This window comes from Tachysurus vachellii, chromosome 11, assembly GCF_030014155.1.
Source record: "Tachysurus vachellii isolate PV-2020 chromosome 11, HZAU_Pvac_v1, whole genome shotgun sequence".
Lineage (NCBI taxonomy): Eukaryota > Metazoa > Chordata > Actinopteri > Siluriformes > Bagridae > Tachysurus > Tachysurus vachellii.
Window position 1 is genome coordinate 27107463 of NC_083470.1, and position 17500 is coordinate 27124962.

General features: G+C 42.6%; 4 protein-coding genes across 5 annotated transcripts in view; 1 reads left to right on the top strand and 3 right to left on the bottom strand.

Annotated features, from left to right (window-relative positions):
* Nucleotides 1-1716, top strand: part of hnf1a (HNF1 homeobox a) — a 6950-nt gene extending 5234 nt beyond the window's left edge. Inside the window, exons 9-10 of the mRNA XM_060880765.1 lie at nucleotides 1-48; nucleotides 668-1716. The exon at nucleotides 1-48 is cut by the window's left edge and continues 37 nt beyond it. Coding sequence (XP_060736748.1) covers nucleotides 1-48; nucleotides 668-798 — 179 coding nt within the window. The 3' untranslated portion in view covers nucleotides 799-1716. The remainder of the gene's footprint in view (nucleotides 49-667) is intronic.
* Nucleotides 1717-3574: 1858 nt separating this feature from the next.
* On the bottom strand, nucleotides 3575-6073 carry c11h12orf43 (chromosome 11 C12orf43 homolog). The gene is made up of 6 exons (XM_060880767.1): nucleotides 5840-6073; nucleotides 5305-5335; nucleotides 5124-5222; nucleotides 4608-4687; nucleotides 4239-4332; nucleotides 3575-3959 (listed from the first exon to the last, which is right to left on the bottom strand). Exons 1-6 carry the CDS (start codon nucleotides 5937-5939, stop codon nucleotides 3671-3673), a joined length of 693 nt encoding a protein of 230 aa, XP_060736750.1. The 5' UTR covers nucleotides 5940-6073; the 3' UTR covers nucleotides 3575-3670.
* A 409-nt stretch (nucleotides 6074-6482) lies between these two features.
* Nucleotides 6483-11138, bottom strand: unc119.1 (unc-119 homolog 1). Its single transcript, XM_060881705.1, has 6 exons — nucleotides 10849-11138; nucleotides 10439-10552; nucleotides 10110-10218; nucleotides 9573-9745; nucleotides 9339-9471; nucleotides 6483-7782 (listed from the first exon to the last, which is right to left on the bottom strand). The coding sequence occupies exons 1-5, from the start codon at nucleotides 11060-11062 to the stop codon at nucleotides 9359-9361; spliced, it is 723 nt and encodes a 240-aa protein (XP_060737688.1). The 5' UTR covers nucleotides 11063-11138; the 3' UTR covers nucleotides 6483-7782; nucleotides 9339-9358.
* Nucleotides 11139-14899: 3761 nt separating this feature from the next.
* Nucleotides 14900-17500, bottom strand: part of mlec (malectin) — a 5775-nt gene continuing 3174 nt past the window's right edge. The window contains exons 5-6 of one of the 2 annotated variants that reach the window (XM_060881201.1): nucleotides 16770-16827; nucleotides 14900-15850 (exon numbers count right to left, since the gene is read on the bottom strand). In XM_060881201.1, the coding sequence (XP_060737184.1) occupies nucleotides 15606-15850; nucleotides 16770-16827 (303 nt within the window). In that variant the 3' untranslated portion in view covers nucleotides 14900-15605. The remainder of the gene's footprint in view (nucleotides 15851-16769; nucleotides 16828-17500) is intronic. The other variant, XM_060881200.1, reaches the window with a different exon arrangement.

A 17500-nucleotide genomic window follows, 5' to 3' on the forward strand; every position in this document is an offset into this window, starting at 1 on the left:
CGATCGATGAGGAGTCACTACACCTTCAGTCCAGCTCTCCAACACCAGGTTTTTATCTCACACAAACACACACAAACACACACACAAGCTCACAGACACGCTGTCACACACACACATGCACACACATACACACACACATGCTCACACACACATACACACACACATGCTCACACACACATGCACACATACCCACACACATACCCACACACACACATGCTCACACACATACACACACATACACATACACACACATATACCAACACACACACACATACACACACATACCCACACACATACACACATACACACATACAAACACACACACATACACACACACTCTATCTATTTATTCAGTTTAGACATTTTAAGTTAAAATTTAAGTCATTTTAATAACATTATCTACAGACACTGAATTTAAGTTACACACATCATACTGATAAAAATCAAGCAACATCAGTTTCCTTTTTTTTTATTATCATAAAACAATAAATAAGTTGTTTAAAAAGATTTTATTTAAAAGCATCAATTAATAAGCAAATCAATGCAAAATCAATCCATTTCATTCTAAGAGAAATGACAGCTTCCTGACCCTGGATCAGGTCTGTAGATTAAACCTGAGTCTGTTATTTCTATAATAAAGCTAAAATCCGTGTCCTCCGGTCCTCAGTGTCCTCCAGCAGTCTGGATCTTTATCCTCAAAGCCAGTCGAGCGAGACTCACACGTCCCACCTGCTCACACCATCACCTGGAGACATCGGCTCCTACATACCCACACAGATGGTTTCTACTGCTCAGTAACACAGCAGCCAGCTCACCGGAGCGTACCGTCAGTGCCCCGTGATTATCTGTATGTTTGTAATGTATTATTGTTTCAGTGAGGACGAAGGGGGGGGGCACGGTGGCTTAGTGGTTAGCACGTTCGCCTCACACCTCCAGGGTTGGGGGTTTGATTCCCGCCTCCACCTTGTGTGTGTGGAGTTTGCATGTTCTCCCCGTGCCTCGGGGGTTTCCTCCGGGTACTCCGGTTTCCTCCCCCGGTCCAAAGACATGCATGGTAGGTTGATTGGCATCTCTGGAAAATTGTCCGTAGTGTGTGATTGTGTGAGTGAATGAGAGTGTGTGTGTGTGTGCCCTGTGATGGGTTGGCACTCCGTCCTGGGTGTATCCTGACTTGATGCCCGATGACGCCTGAGATAGGCACAGGCTCCCCGTGACCCGAGGTAGTTCGGATAAGCGTAGAAGATGAGTGAGTGAGAGAGTGAGGACGAAGGAAACCCTTACAGTGATGAACAGTAACTGATGCTGCCTTTGTGTGTCTGTGAAGCTGTTAAGTGCTGAGGGATCAGTAATGTCAGTGAGAACAAGCTGAGGTTTAAAATGCACAAAAAGTCAATCAAAGTCAGTGCTGGTGCAATGTGGGAGGAGCATGTGTTCAATTTGATCAGCCAATCACAAACTTGATCATTAACACTATCGTTTCTTTTCATCTCGAAGCTGCCGAGTTTAAAACATGGGTCTGAGTTCCACTATATAACGTCAGGTAGCTGATTAACTCTAACATGAAGTAGCGAGCCAGCGCTAACATTACTAGTCTGACGATGTCGACAAGTCAGTGACAGGAAACCTATCAACAGTTAATTATTGTTAAACATCGTTTTCTCTGTAAATATTATTTTGATGTATAAAATGAATTAAAATTGCATAATAAAAAGAAAAGTTTTGTTAGTTGTGTTTTTTCCACACTGGAGGCTCAACACCAGATTACTAGCAGCTCCACATCTTTCCACACTGTTACTCACTAACTGAGCTAACATGAGGCGGCGGTCACGTGACGTCACAAAGAGACGAAACATGGACCATGTTTCTAGTAGAAACTTTCTACAACATCGAGACCGTTAACTGAACTAATGTTCGTACACGATCACCTTTCTATCAGTCTCACAACTAGGGTTGCACAATTCTGGGAATTTTCAAGGCTGGAAACTTTAAATGGGAATTAACGGGAATATATGGAAATAAACTGGGATTTTTTTTAATGCAGAGTTGCCTATAACAAGGAACTTAAATGTAGTTAAAAAAAAAAAACATCTTGCAGCATAATTTTGTTTAAAACAACAAGATTTAATGCAATTTAAGTTGACTTGTCCCCTGCGTTCCTCGGTCACTTACACACAGCACACTGCTTACTGGAGGGCCATTGAGGCCAAAACCCCTGCAGGTACTTACATTCTTCCATAACATGTACAGTAACACTTTATTTTAGGGTCATTTAACTAGTTGCATATTAGCATGAATATTAATCAATCAATCAATCAATCAATCAAACAATCAAATTTTATTTATAAAGCACCTTACAACAGCCAAAAGGAGCACAAGGTGCTTTCCAGTGAAACAACAATAAAAAATAAAATCAATAAGAACACAATGAACATAAAATAGCAGTTGTAACAGGGTCTACATGTTAAAAGCTTGTATGAATAAATGTTTTCAACTGCGATTTAAAAACACTCAGTACAGTGATGGATCGTAAGTGGGCTGGAAGTGCGTTCTACAGCTTTGGTCCCTTGATGGCAAATGACCGGCCTCCAAACTTCTCATATTTGTATTTGGGAGTGACCAGAGAGGTATGTCCAATTAATAGAATATTGGCTATTTATTAGTACTTATTAAGCACATATTAATGCCTTATTCTGCATGGCCTTATACTACATTCTTAATTGTACCCAATACCTAAACTTAATAACTACCTAACTAACTCTTAATAAGCAGTAAATTAGGAGTGTTACCACATGCACAGATCATTTGATGACCCTCACACCCCACACACACACTCCCCCCTGAAATAAAAAAAAAATCCTCCATATGTCATTGTGGGTGGGGGGGGGGGGTAATTCACCTCCATTGGACATGGAGGATGTTGATGAGGTCCAGGAAGAAGCCACTGAGACCTAATAAGCTTCAGAAAAAATGCTTCATTTTACATTTTGATTGGGACTTTTTTAAAAGGTCACGTGTGGGGGTGCTTTTATTTTACAGCAATCATAGGGAAATATGTTTATTACAATTATTAAGTTTATTATGTTTATTACAAGCATAATAATGTTTATTATGCTTTTGTTTACTCAATGAAAGAATCAGTTAAAGTTCTACTTACAATTAAATCAGTCAAGACGTCATTTTTAAAATGTGTATTATCTTGTGTGCACGTCTGCTTATGACCAAACAACATGTTTATGTTTGTATATTATATAGTTTATAGAAATTTCCCTGTATTTCCAAATAATTCCCATAAATTCCCGTAAAGTTTCCAATTTGGAATTTTCCAAAATTCCCCAGATTAAGTTCCCGTGGAAACGTTCCGCCCCTTTGCAACCCTACACACAACACACTGATGGTTAAGACCTTTAAGACTAAACGTTTTCTTATCACCAGCTTTATATCATGAGAATATGATGTGCTATGAGAAGGGATCTCTGATTGGTCCAGCTGCCTCTTGCTGTGAAAGTAGGCGGTCTTTAGCTACATTCAAGTCAAGAGAATGATGTATGAATAAATGATCATAAACAGAATCTCATACATTTAGAGTATTTATTTATAAAAAAAAACATGAAACGAGAACAAACTGTGGTTAACATGAAACAAGCAGAAACAGATAAATGACATCACACTCTCACTCTTTAACCTTCTTCTTCTTCTTCTTCTTCTTCTTCTTCTCTCTGCCCTCTTCCTGACTGACACCTCCATCACACAGTGCTGTTGAGTCATTCTCCTCCCTCTCTGGCTCAGCTTTCCTTTTCTTCTTCTTCTTCTTTTTCTTCGGTTCCGCACTCTCCTCATCCCTCGCTCCAACATCTGTCCTCTCGTCCTCCTGTCGTCTCTCTGTGGAGGAGGAAGGAAGCAGGTCTGATACAGACACTGCCGCTTCCCTCAGCCTCGACTCCATCTCACTGTCACTGTCACTGAGTGAGAGAGAGAGACAGAGAGAGAGAGAGAGAGAGAGAGAGAGAGAGAGAGAGTAAATAGAGAGTTGAGAGAGAGAGAGAGAGAGAGAGAGAGAGAGATAGAGGGAGAGAGAGAGGGAGAGAGAGTAAATAGAGAGTTGAGAGAGAGAGAGAGGGAGAGAGAGAGAGAGAGAGAGAGAGAGGGAGAGAGAGAGTAAATAGAGAGTTGAGAGAGGGATAGAGAGAAACATCCTCAGACTCAACATTAACATATGTTAGTGAGAGAGAGTGTGTTACCTGGAGCTGGGTGCTGGTCTACGTTTAGGAGGCGGGGCCTGTTTGGACTCCTCCCTCCAGTTACCAGGAAGTGATGTGGAGAAAAGTCGGAAACCTGTTCCAGCAACAAGACTGTTAGGATGTAAAGTCCTGAGTGTGCTGTTTAATATGCAGAAGGAACAGACTGTGGGGCTTCTGAACATCATCACACACACTCACTACACACAGACGACTAACAACAAGACCATATTTAACCTCTAACCACACACTGCGGTGCATTATGGGTATGTGTGTGTGTGTGTGTGTGTGTGTGTGTGTGTGTGTTACTCCAGGTGAATTTGTGGGATTGAAGCTGATTTTAAACAAAGATAGAAAATGATTTTAAATCACCATCATCAGTTTCATCCTGTGTGTGTTCACACAGCGCAGGTTTACAGTCTGGATTCTCTCTGAAAACCTCACAGATCACACTGCAACACACACACACACACACACGTTTAATCACAGTAATGTCAACAATAATGTGGTGTTTCTCTGAGTGTAAGCGTTCCTCTATTGTGTGCGCTTTTGTGTGTGTTTGAGCTTCCTCACTGCTGAAGTGTGTGTGTATGTATGTATGTGTGTGTGTATATGTGTGTATGTGTATATATATATGTGTGTGTGTATGTGTGTGTATGTACGTGTGTATATGTGTGTGTGTGTATGTACGTGTGTATATATGTGTGTATGTACATGTGTATATGTGTGTGTATGTGTGTGTATATGTGTGTGTGTATGTACGTGTGTATATGTGTGTGTGTGTGTACAGTATGTACGTGTGTATATGTGTGTGTGTGTATGTACGTGTGTATATGTGTGTGTGTGTACATGTGTATATACGTGTGTGTGTGTGTGTGTGTGTGTGACCTGTCCAGCATGGCTCCAAGCTTCTTAGCGACGTGAGAGCGAAACTCTGGTGTAGTTCTCAGCTGGTTTCCGTGGTGTTCGTGTTCAGACACTTTCAGTCTGTCAGCAGTAAAAGTTTATTAATTATATATGAAGTATTTAGTCCAGTATCAGGAGCAGCAGCTGTGTGTCGTCACTTTACCTTTTACTGTGTGTGTGTTTCCCTCCATCACCTGTACAGGAATAAACACCACACTGATCAAACGTTACACACACGTTACACACACGTTACACACACACGTTACACACACACGTTACACACACGTTACACACACCTTACACACACGTTACACACACGTTACACACACCTTACACACACGTTACACACACACACACACACGTTACACACACGTTACACACACATTACACACACACGTTACACACACACACTACACACACACATTACACACACACACTACACACACACATTACACACACACATTACACACACACGTTACACACACACACACGTTACACACACGTTACACACACGTACATAACACAAGGTACACACTCTAATGACCCGCTGTAATGTTGGGAGTCAGTGACTGCTGTGCATTAGTAATGGCACCTGCTGTAATGTTGGGAGTCAGTCACGTGACTGCTGTGCATTAGTAATGGCACCTGCTGTAATGTTGGGAGTCAGTCACGTGACTGCTGTGCATTAGTAATGGCACCTGCTGTAATGTCTGTTTCAGATCCAAAACTCCACACCGCCTCTTTAATCCTGTCTGTGTTTTCATCCTCACTGCTGCTGCCGTCACGTTCACTCATCATTCATCTCCTTAACGGTCGTGAAGAAACTAAACAACACTAAAATAAAGGCGACTAACTAAAGAGAATAAACTTTACGGATCACGTCCCAGTCCTAGTTTATGTCCATACACACACACACACACACACACACACACACACACACGCCTGTGTCGCGGGATTTCGACGTCATTACGTTAAACTGAAACGTCATCGCGCAAACACGGAAGCAAATTTTGTGGCATTTAAAGTAATTTTGCTTTTATTTGTGAAATTATTTCGTTTAAACAGTTAAAACGATTAAATACCCCCGGGTTTGTTAGTCAGTGCACTGGGGCTGCTGTAGTCAGTGATTGTGGTGCTACATGACTGGTCCCTGAGCTGCCACCGCTGGGGCCCCTGATGGAGGCCCCCAACTGCTCATAATGGCGTCGGACAAATGTCCTAAATGTGATGTAGTGTAAATGTGGACTGCAGAGACATGAGTGATGTTCTTTACTAGAAAAAAAGTAAAATATAAGAGAGAAAAGTCACAACAGTTTAAATAAATCAGAACTGAGTCATAAATCATGAGAGAAAAGAAATTTTTACTGAAACATTTTATTTCTTTCATTTTTTTTTTAGAAACAGCTTTAATTCACACAGAAGGAAAGTGATGACAAACAAACGTCTAAACCTGTCGTGTCTATAATACAATCATTCAAAACTAGAATCAGACAAAAAGGTTTGTTTCGATCGGACAGAATTTCACAAACAGTTTAGTGTTATTTTTTTTTCTCGAACCAGCTCCTGATCTGATCTGCTGTAAGGCATCAAACGGTCCGTAATCTCACGTCACGTCACGTCACGTCACCACGTGACCCTGAAAACATCTCAAGCTCTGGTTTGTAATGAGGACGTCTGGAGTGGAGATTTCTCTTTGTTCGTTATCTTTACTGGGATTTTGGAGAGTTTTGGGATATTTTCAGTTCAGTCCTGATACAGGCTTCATCATCATCATCATCATCATCATCATTAACAAAGTAAAATAAGTGTAATAAGAAAGGATATAAAACATGTTTCCAGTTCAACACATTGTACAGAAATCAGTAACACAAACATAACCTGCGTTTCTACTGTACGAAACATGACACGGTTTCTCCCGGGCGCCATGGCAACCAAACATCCCCGGAGTTCTGTATAAACGTGAAAAATACAAAGAAAACACTTTAAAGTGGCTCCGTAAAGTTTCGCTCGTTAACAAGAGGATTAAAAACGTTCAACACGACGGCGGGAAAATACGATTTAACGGCTCGTACGTGTGAAATCGTCTGATTTATGACAAAAATGTATTTAGAGCTTATTATTCCATATGAATGTGTAATAATCTGTATATAATCTCATTCAGACACTGGAACTTTACAGAGGCTCTGATCATCAGGTCCACAATACATCACAATATTCATTCTGATCAGAACTCGTTACGATGAGGTTTAAAAGATGTTTAATTAAGTAACGAGAAACTGATTGTTACTTAATTAAACATCTTTTAAACCTCATCGTAGATGGTTTGTAAAGCTGCGATTCCTGAGGTGTCGTGTTCACATCGTTAGATTCGAAAGCTTAAAATAATCAAGAGTCTGATTTTAATAATGAATCAGAATCAGATCTTTGTATTTTAGTGTCAGAATTAGTTACATTTAAATATCCATGTTCCATATTTTTAACCCTAAACGAATCCCACGTGCACAAAAACATCAACTGTGATATTGTGATAAATTGCGTGTGATGATCATCGGCGAGTTCCTGGAGAAGGGAGAGAGTGAAGGTTGTGATGCTCCGGACGAGACGGCGGTTTTCTGTGTTTCAGCAAATCTGCTGCGTCAGACTGAACACAACAGAGACAGGTGTGTGAGATGGTGAGGACACTCAGACACATCACATACACATGGAGCTCACTTTCTCTCTCTCACACACACACACACACACCACACACACACAGTTATCCCTCTAAACATCCATCATTCAGACAGGAACACACTCCTAACACACAGTGTTAAAGACACTCCAGCTGATCATCATCATCATCATCATCATCATCATCATCCTGCAGTGTCACTAATCACACATTGTTATTAAAAACTTCACTTTCTCTTCATCACCATGTAAGAAACCAGACAAATGCAGAGCAGTTATAATACACACACACACTACATTAACCGTTTAAGACATGGGGTGCCATTATTTATAACTCTCTCAGAATGTGTCCAGAGTTCTGCCTTTTGAATTCCTCAGTAACATTTCAGCTCTTCTTAAAGAACATTATTCTATTGATGAATCGTTTCTATTTTGAACACAAGGTGGCGTCATTATTTGTTTTCTATAAAAAATGAATAATAGAATATTAAACTACAAGCACTGACATTTTTTCACCCATTTTTGTTGATGCAGATGATTTTGCATATTTTACACCACAAACTTAAACTAATCAGATCATTCTGCACCGTGTGTATGAGCTGTTACTATGGAAACAAGTGAATTTAACATCAAACTGTGCTACTGTGAGCTGAGAGAGAAATAATCAACACCTTCTGACTGAACGTTAGTGTTTCTGTCTGTGTGTGTGTAGTGTATTAGGGCCTCTGTCTGTGTGTGTGTGTGTGTGTGTGTGTGTGGTGTATTAGGGCCTCTGTCTGTGTGTGTGTGTGTGTGTGTGGTGTATTAGGGCCTCTGTCTGTGTGTAGTGTGTGTGTGTGTGTGTGTGTGTGGTGTATTAGGGCCTCTGTCTGTGTGTGTGTGTGTGTGTGGTGTATTAGGGCCTCTGTCTGTGTGTGTGTGTGTGTGTGGTGTATTAGGGCCTCTGTCTGTGTGTGTGTGTGTGTGTGTGGTGTATTAGGGCCTCTGTCTGTGTGTAGTGTGTGTGTGTGTGTGTGTGTGTGTGTATGTGTGTGTGGTGTATTAGGGCCTCTGTCTGTGTGTGTGTGTGTGTGTGTGTGGTGTATTAGGGCCTCTGTCTGTGTGTGTGTGTGTGTGTGTGTGTGTGGTGTATTAGGGCCTCTGTCTGTCTGTGTGTGGTGTCTGTGTGTAGTGTGTGTGTGTGTGTGTAGTGTATTAGGGCCTCTGTCTGTCTGTGTGTGGTGTCTGTGTGTAGTGTGTGTGTGTGTGTGTGTGTGTAGTGTATTAGGGCCTCTGTCTGCTTCACTGGAGAGTTTTTGGTTGGTTTTGGGGGAAAAAGCCAATGTTTATAACTGACAGATGAAACCAAACTTTGGGGAAAAATGTAAAGGAAGGAGTTTTAGAATCATCATCATCATCATCATCATCATCATCATCATCGTCGTAACGTGAGGTGTGACGATGGCTGTGGTGAAGGAGTGGAATCGTGACATCACACCCACCCACCCACCCACCCACACACACACATGCACACACACAGAGTGTGACCTGGTCCTGGCTCAGCAGCATCATTGGCCCCCGTTGTAAGCGTAGTCTGCTTTGTTGTGCATGATCAGTTTGTTGTCCACAAAGTAGAAGCTGTCTGAGCGAGTCTCGTACGGGTGATCCACCATCTGACGGACTGAACACAGGACACACACCAACAATTAAACACATTCACGCTCAGCGTACGCTTCTCTAAACACTGTAACCAGGACAACAGTTTTGAGCACCATTACTCACTGAGCTCGTCTGGGAGCTGCGGGAACTCGTAGATGTGCTCACACGTGTTGCGGCTGTTCGGTATGCAGAAGCCAAAGTCAAAATCAAAGTTCTTCAGAAGACGCTCCTGAAAATAATGACGCTCGATCATCCGGAAATTATTCACAGGCCGATCGCCTACAGTAAACTCCACGCTTCACACACAGACAAGAGGAAAGGGTTATTAATCCCTCTGTAATGATAGATAAGTGCAATTAAAAGAATTAAACCGATAATTCAGCATCAGAATCATAACAGGTTTATTTAGAGGAAACATTTCATCTGATCAATCTGTTATAAACACTGTGCCGATACATGACGGACAGTTTCACTCTGTTCCATGGCGACTACGGAACTCTAATCAACGTCAAAAAAAAAGCTCTTTCTGATTCTGATTCTGATCATTTATACCTCAGGAGAATTTGGGTAAAAACATCAAGTGAAGAAGTGCAGAAAGGGGAAACTGGTACAAGCGTGAAGACGTGAACGACAAGACGTGAAAGGGACCAAGTGACTCACGTGGCTCCGACCGTACGAAGTTTAAGAAACGCCGGCGTGAACTGATATCGAACGAATCGGCCGGTGCTCGTGTCCGCATCGACGTTTTCTTCATCTTCATCATCAACATCTGAGAGAGAGAGAGAGAGAGAGAAAAAAGAATGGGTTTAAGCAAAAAAAGACGGAGAGAGAAATGTGTCTCAGAGTCCAGATAAACCTGTTCATCACGTCTTACACACGTCAGGATTAAAACAGGGAACAAACACATGATGAGAACAACTCTACATCATCCCCTGTGACCACAGGAGCAGATCTACAGCCCACATAAGGAATAAAGGACGTGAGCAGACCGCAGTGAGGAGGTTTGGAGATCTCAAACAGCACGGTGCTCGTCTCCAGGTCTCGGATCTTAAAGCGTGTGAAGTCGATGTTGTAGATGTTGTCCTCAGGTTTACACAGATAATCTGTACACAACACAATCACGTCACTAATAAACAACAATAACAACTTTATTTCACATTAATATTCACATCTTAGACGATTTAATAACAGTTTAATATTTAATTGTCAATAAACATTATTTAAATTATTATGATCTGTAATTAATCTGGAGTTATTTATAAATGTAAGATTATATAGATGAGACTTTTAGATGTAAATAAACAGTAATAAAACACTGAAGCTACCGGATGACTTTATAAAGATGATGTTTTGTGTAAATGTTATAAATGTAAATAAGACATAAATAAAGTAGAGATACCGCGCGTGACGGTGCGGAGCGCGAGCGCGTCCTCCGGTGTGACGCCTCTGCCTGCAGCCCGCAGCTCGTCCTCAGTCACCGGCCGTCGCTCCGCGGCGCTCCGGCGGGATTTCAGCCTCTTCACCGCGCCGCCGCCGTGTTTCCGCTCTCTGGAGCTCGGCTCGGGTCCGTTCACCGCCGCTGTCGTCTCGTTCCGGGAGCTCTGGCTGCTCATGGCTCGGCCGTTCGCAGTGTTTTTCCCCCGCGGTCTCCTGCTCTTCTCTACAGTCCGCTAACTAGCTACGTTGCTAGTTAAAAAAAACTCAACGATGTTTCTATCCCCAACCGTATTGCGATAAATCCCGCCCTCCTGCTCTATCATTGGGTGGACGTTTACCTTCCTGGACTTGTATCCAATCGAAAAGCAGAAGCGTTTGGCATCACTATCCAATCCCGTGCGACTGAAGGCGGTACCTGTACGAATACAGGTGGTAAAAACAAGCCCTTCTCTTAGAACCCCCGTTGGAACTTAAGATGGCGTCCGGCGTCACTATGGAGAACAACATACGCCGAAATCAGCGGCTTCGTCCTGATTGGCCGCTCGCGTTCGAACGTCTCCATGGAGACGCTGTACTGCGTCCTTACGCACGTACCTCGTTCATCTGAAGTCCCAAATTAGTCCCTTCTGCTTAAACAAGAGCAATAAAGTAGATATTTAATGTTACACACCCTGTGTAGTGTATTTGGGATTCAGTCTTTTAAAAAGAGCACAATAGTGTTACACCTTACACAGTGAAGGCTCACGTGTCCACGTGTCCATGACTACGCACCACAAATATGAATAAAGACTCACGTGTCCATGACTACAGATTAAAGATATGAATAAAGACTCACGTGTCCATGACTACAGATTAAAGATATGAATAAAGACTCACGTGTCCACGTGTCCATGACTACACACCACAGATATGAATAAAGACTCACGTGTGCACGTGTCCATGACTACACACCACAGATATGAATAAAGACTCACGTGTGCACGTGTCCATGACTACACACCACAGATATGAATAAAGACTCACGTGTGCACGTGTCCATGACTACACACCACAGATATGAATAAAGACTCACGTGTGCACGTGTCCATGACTACACACCACAGATATGAATAAAGACTCACGTGTCCACGTGTCCATGACTACACGTCACAGATATGAATAAAGACTCACGTGTGCACGTGTCCATGACTACACACCACAGATATGAATAAAGACTCACGTGTGCACGTGTCCATGACTACACACCACAGATATGAATAAAGACTCACGTGTCCACGTGTCCATGACTACACGTCACAGATATGAATAAAGACTCACGTGTTCACGTGTCCATGACTACACACCACAGATATGAATAAAGACTCACGTGTCCACGTGTCCATGACTACACACCACAGATATGAATAAAGACTCACGTGTCCACGTGTCCATGACTACACATCACAGATATGAATAAAGACTCACGTGTCCACGTGTCCATGACTACACACCACAGATATGAATAAAGACTCACGTGTCCACGTGTCCATGACTACACACCACAGATATGAATAAAGACTCACGTGTCCACGTGTCCATGACTACACATCACAGATATGAATAAAGACTCACGTGTTCACGTGTCCATGACTACACACCACAGATATGAATAAAGACTCACGTGTCCACGTGTCCATGACTACACACCACAGATATGAATAAAGACTCACGTGTCCACGTGTCCATGACTACACATCACAGATATGAATAAAGACTCAGTTGCTAAATGACTTGAATAAATAATTAGGGATTAAGTTTAAAGGGGAAACAAATGACATTAAATTTAGGGGCTAAGGATTTATTTTAAGTTCATAAATAAACTATCACAATCACTTGATGCATATTATTTTAATTAAGTAAGTAATTAATTTATGACATTTTAATTGTCACAATTTTATTTGTACAATAATGACATATAAAATGATGACAAAGCCGCTTTAGATAAAATAGCACATTTATTAAAAAGAAACAGCACACAGTCTGCAGTTTGTGTACGTTTCATTTCCCTAAAGGCCCGAGGAGCGTCTCCTGTGTTCAGAAGCTGCGAGAGGGACAGACGGACGGAGTGCTAGTCTCACACACACACACACACGCTCACACGCACACACGCTCACACACGCACACACACACGCTCACACACACACACGCTCACACACACACGCTCACACACACATGCTCACACACACAGCTAACTGAAAGCAGAATGTCAGCGTGAAGGCAGCAGTGTCTTTGGCCGTGTTGATGGCGATGGGTTTTGTAATGGAAGGTAAGAAACAGATCATGACTCACAAGATGGTAAATCACTGAATAGTGTATTATAAAAAATCAAATTTAAAAATTAAATTTCCAGGCATCAAAAACAAAGGCGACATTTCAAAATGGCAAAAGATGACAAGCGAGAAGAAAAAGGCTTTTAAAATAAAAACAGCAGGCAGTGCAAATAAAAATATATAAAAAAAAACAAGAAACCCATTAAAGTAAAATCCAAATCAATTCAGAAATCCTGAGGAGACAGAAGAGACTACAACTAAACACACACACACAAAAACCCTCAAATTAATAAGTTCTGAAATATACAGAAAATAAACCCCCATTCTGTAACGAGCCTCTGTTTTACTGCATCACCACACAGCACCTTTATAACAGGCCTGAGAGGGCGTGGCCCGGTCCGTAGGTGGAAGTCCAGGAGTGTCTGATCCAAATATGGAGACGTGGTCGGTGTCTCAGTACGTGTGATGTCGGCTGTCTGAGTATCGCTCTCTATATAAAATACTTTGTAAATTCTAATTACTCAACCAGTGAGCTGATATATGGGTCATATATAGTTAAATCCACACCCACATACCCCGCCCAAGTCACACCCAAGTCACGCCCGCCCGCCTGCACACAGCCCCCCTCTCTGTACCGACAGCAGCGAGGTCTCACCTCAACAATTAAACAGAAAAATAATTAAAACAAATCAAATAGAACAACAAGCACAATATTATTCATTAACCGTATGGCACACGCTAATCTGTGTGACTCCGTACCACAAACACACACAGACACACACACACACACAGTGTACAAGTTCACTTTGGTGCTGATTATCACTTCTGAAATGAGAAAAGGTGCTTCATGAAATTCCTTTCTGATGTCCAAGCAACATAAAATGGAGCAGAGAGAAAAGCAAATGGCAAAAAAAAAAAAAAAAAAAAAGCCTGATTAAAAAAAACAAGAATCAAATGGAGGAAAAAAAAAAACACACACACATTAAAAGCACCCAGCAATGATTGGAAGCGGTCAGCGACCGATTAGCACAACGCTGTGTGCAAAATGCTAACTGGTGGCTGATGACTTTCAGTTGCACGGTTAGCAGCTTTGCGTCTTTAATACGGTGGACGGTGCAGAAACATACAGCTACTAACAACACTACTGAACCGTATACAAGAGGTGTAGAGCCTGGAACTTCACCAGCAGGAGTGTGTGTGTGTGTGAGTGTGTGTGTGTGTGTGTGTGAGAGAGAGAGACAGACAGAAAGAGATAGAGAGATTAATCTGTTATATAGTGGACTAAGAATGGAACAGAACACTGAATCCAAACTGATCTCTACTGGACACGTGGTGCACTTCATGGTGCACTTCAACCTTTAGCTACTGACTAATATGAGTAACGGGGTCTCGATCCCACGTCGTTCTTTACCCCACGCATAGTGCACTACAGAGGGAGTAGAAGCTCTTACAAAGCCCTATGTAGTGCATTTAAACAGGGATGGTAGTAAATACAGTGCACTACATAATCATTTACAATCTATACCCTATCGAGTGCACTAAATATTCATAAATAATTTACAACGACGTCGAGTGTAAATACGCTACACCCTCCGTAGTGCAGTATACATGTAATACAGCTCGACTGGGATACAGCTCTTAACAACCCCCCCCCCCCCAACACCACCCCCCACCCCCAATGTGCACCACACAGGGTACAAAGCAAGAAGATGGAGCTCAAATCACCTCCATAATCCCTACATAACACTACATAGAGTTTAGTATCTAGGCTTTTTGTCCACCAGGGAACGTCAGGGATTCTGTTGCTGCATTTGTAAAAAAAAAAAAAAAAAAAACAATAAATGAATAAAATATGGGCTAAAGGGAGAATTGTGTAAAGTTGTGTAAAGTTCACAGCTGTCATGATCACGATGAGGAGAAAAACACTGCACGTTTCCTGCTGGTTTAACGATTGCATAGCTGACGAGTAATACGCTGGAGCTTAAATACTTTTCAACTGGAGGCTAATGTAGCTAACAGCTAATGGAAGTGTATAGCTACCAGATTAGCATAGTGTGTTAAACCTGCACGTGTATTCACACTCAGGCTGTTTAACACTTAGCTAACTGAAGAGGTGCACCGGGCTAAACTGGTGGCCATAAGCAGACATTATTTAGCATTGTAGCTCCAGTGTAAAACTAAAGCAGAAAACCGCACATGAAACTGAAGGTAAAAAAGGAAACCACACAAGACTGTTCTTTTAAACCAGAGTCTCACTGGCTCGGCTTTCTGCACCAATCACAAAGCAGTGTGAGACAATGTCCCCCCCCGCCACTTCCTGTTGGACCAGATGAATCAGTCCACCCCTCCCCTTCCCTCTCTCTGTCTGTCTGTCTCTCTCTCTCGCTCTCTCTCACACTCTCTCTCTCTCTCACAGGCGGCAGAGACAGAACAGTGTAGGGATGAACACTCCGAAGGCCACTAAGATAGGGAACATCAGGCTGCTGTTATCGGCCGCGTAGGGGTTTGGCGTTCTCGGCCCAGACCGGACCTGTTTTTTCAGAGTCTGGGACATGACCTTCTTCACAGTATCTTCACCCCCCTCAGTGTCCTCTTCCTCTTCTTCATCTTCCTCAGGCTTCTCCAGGCCAGGGTGAGGCTGCAGCTTTGGCACGTCTGAGAGGACAAAATAAAGCAGTGTTAAAGTAGGGACAGGAAATGTGTGTGTGTGTGTGTGTGTGTGTGTGTGTGTGTGTGTGTATACAGTGGTGTGAAAAAGTGTTGGCCCCCTTCCTGATTTTATACTTTTTGCATGTTTAGCCAGACCCGTTGCAAGTGATCGCAAACGCTTGATTGCAGTTCTTGCTGCTAAGGGTGGACCAACCATTTATTAGGTTTAGGGGGCAAATACTTTTTCACACAGCGCCATGTGGGTTTGGGTTTTGTTTTCCCTTAATAATAAACAACTGCATGTTGTGTTTACTCGTGTTATCTCTGACTAATATTTACATATGTTAATGTGTGACAAACATGCAAAAAAAAAAAAAGAAATCAGGTAGGGGGCCAAGACTTTTTCACACCACCATGTATGTATGTATGTATGTATGTATGTGTGTATATATATATATATATATATGAATTTAGTGGGTGTGGTCTAAACTGGAGGTTTTTAATTAAAGATTTTTAATTCAGAAAACTCTACACAAACTAGTATCGTATTGAAACCTCTGACTGGCCTGGTACTGAAGACGAAGGTGACTTCATCACACTGTCCTGCTGTAGTAAATCACTAAAGGAGAAGGTGAGTAACTACCTGGTCTCAGTGAGAGTCCTGCTGTACGGTGGCCCATCTGAGACATGAGACCTGAAGCTTCGTTTATAAAAAATTATCAGCTTTAAATTCTACACGTGATCTAAACAGAGTGAAAACGACTGATTGTTCATCCAGATGTTTCTTTTAAGGACAAAGATAACAGTGATGTGATCAACACAACACAACACAACAACACAACACCACAACAACAACACCACAACACAACACCACAACAACACCACCACACCACACCACCACAACAACAACACCACATCTCCTCACCTTCAGGTTTCCCCTTCATCACGTACAGCGCACACACCTTCGGATTGTCATAGTAACCCTGAGAGAGAGAGAGAGAGAGAGAGAGAGATAAGCACACACACACACACACACACACACACACTCACCATAGTGCAAATCACATGCAAATCAATCGCAAAGTCATGCTTACAAATGGAAATATTAGCTTCTGTTGAACACATAACGCTTTTGTGTGAGAAGCCGAACTTTCTCCTAATGCCTGGGACTGAGAGTAAGTGTTTAATTGACAGCCTTCTCTTCTCTTGACACACACACTCATGCCCGCGCACACACACACTCATGCACGCGCACACACACACTCATGCACGCGCACACACACACTCATGCACGCGCACACACACACTCATGCCCGCGCACACACACACTCATGCCCGCGCACACACACACTCATGCCCGCGCACACACACACTCATGCCCGCGCACACACACACTCATGCCCGCGCACACACACACTCATGCACGCGCACACACACACTCATGCACGCGCACACACACACTCATGCACGCGCACACACACACTCATGCACGCGCACACACACACACTCATGCACGCGCACACACACACTCATGCATGCACGCGCACACACACACTCATGCATGCACGCGCACACACTCATGCACGCGCACACACTCATGCACGCGCACACACACACACTCATGCACGCGCACACACACACTCATGCACGCGCACA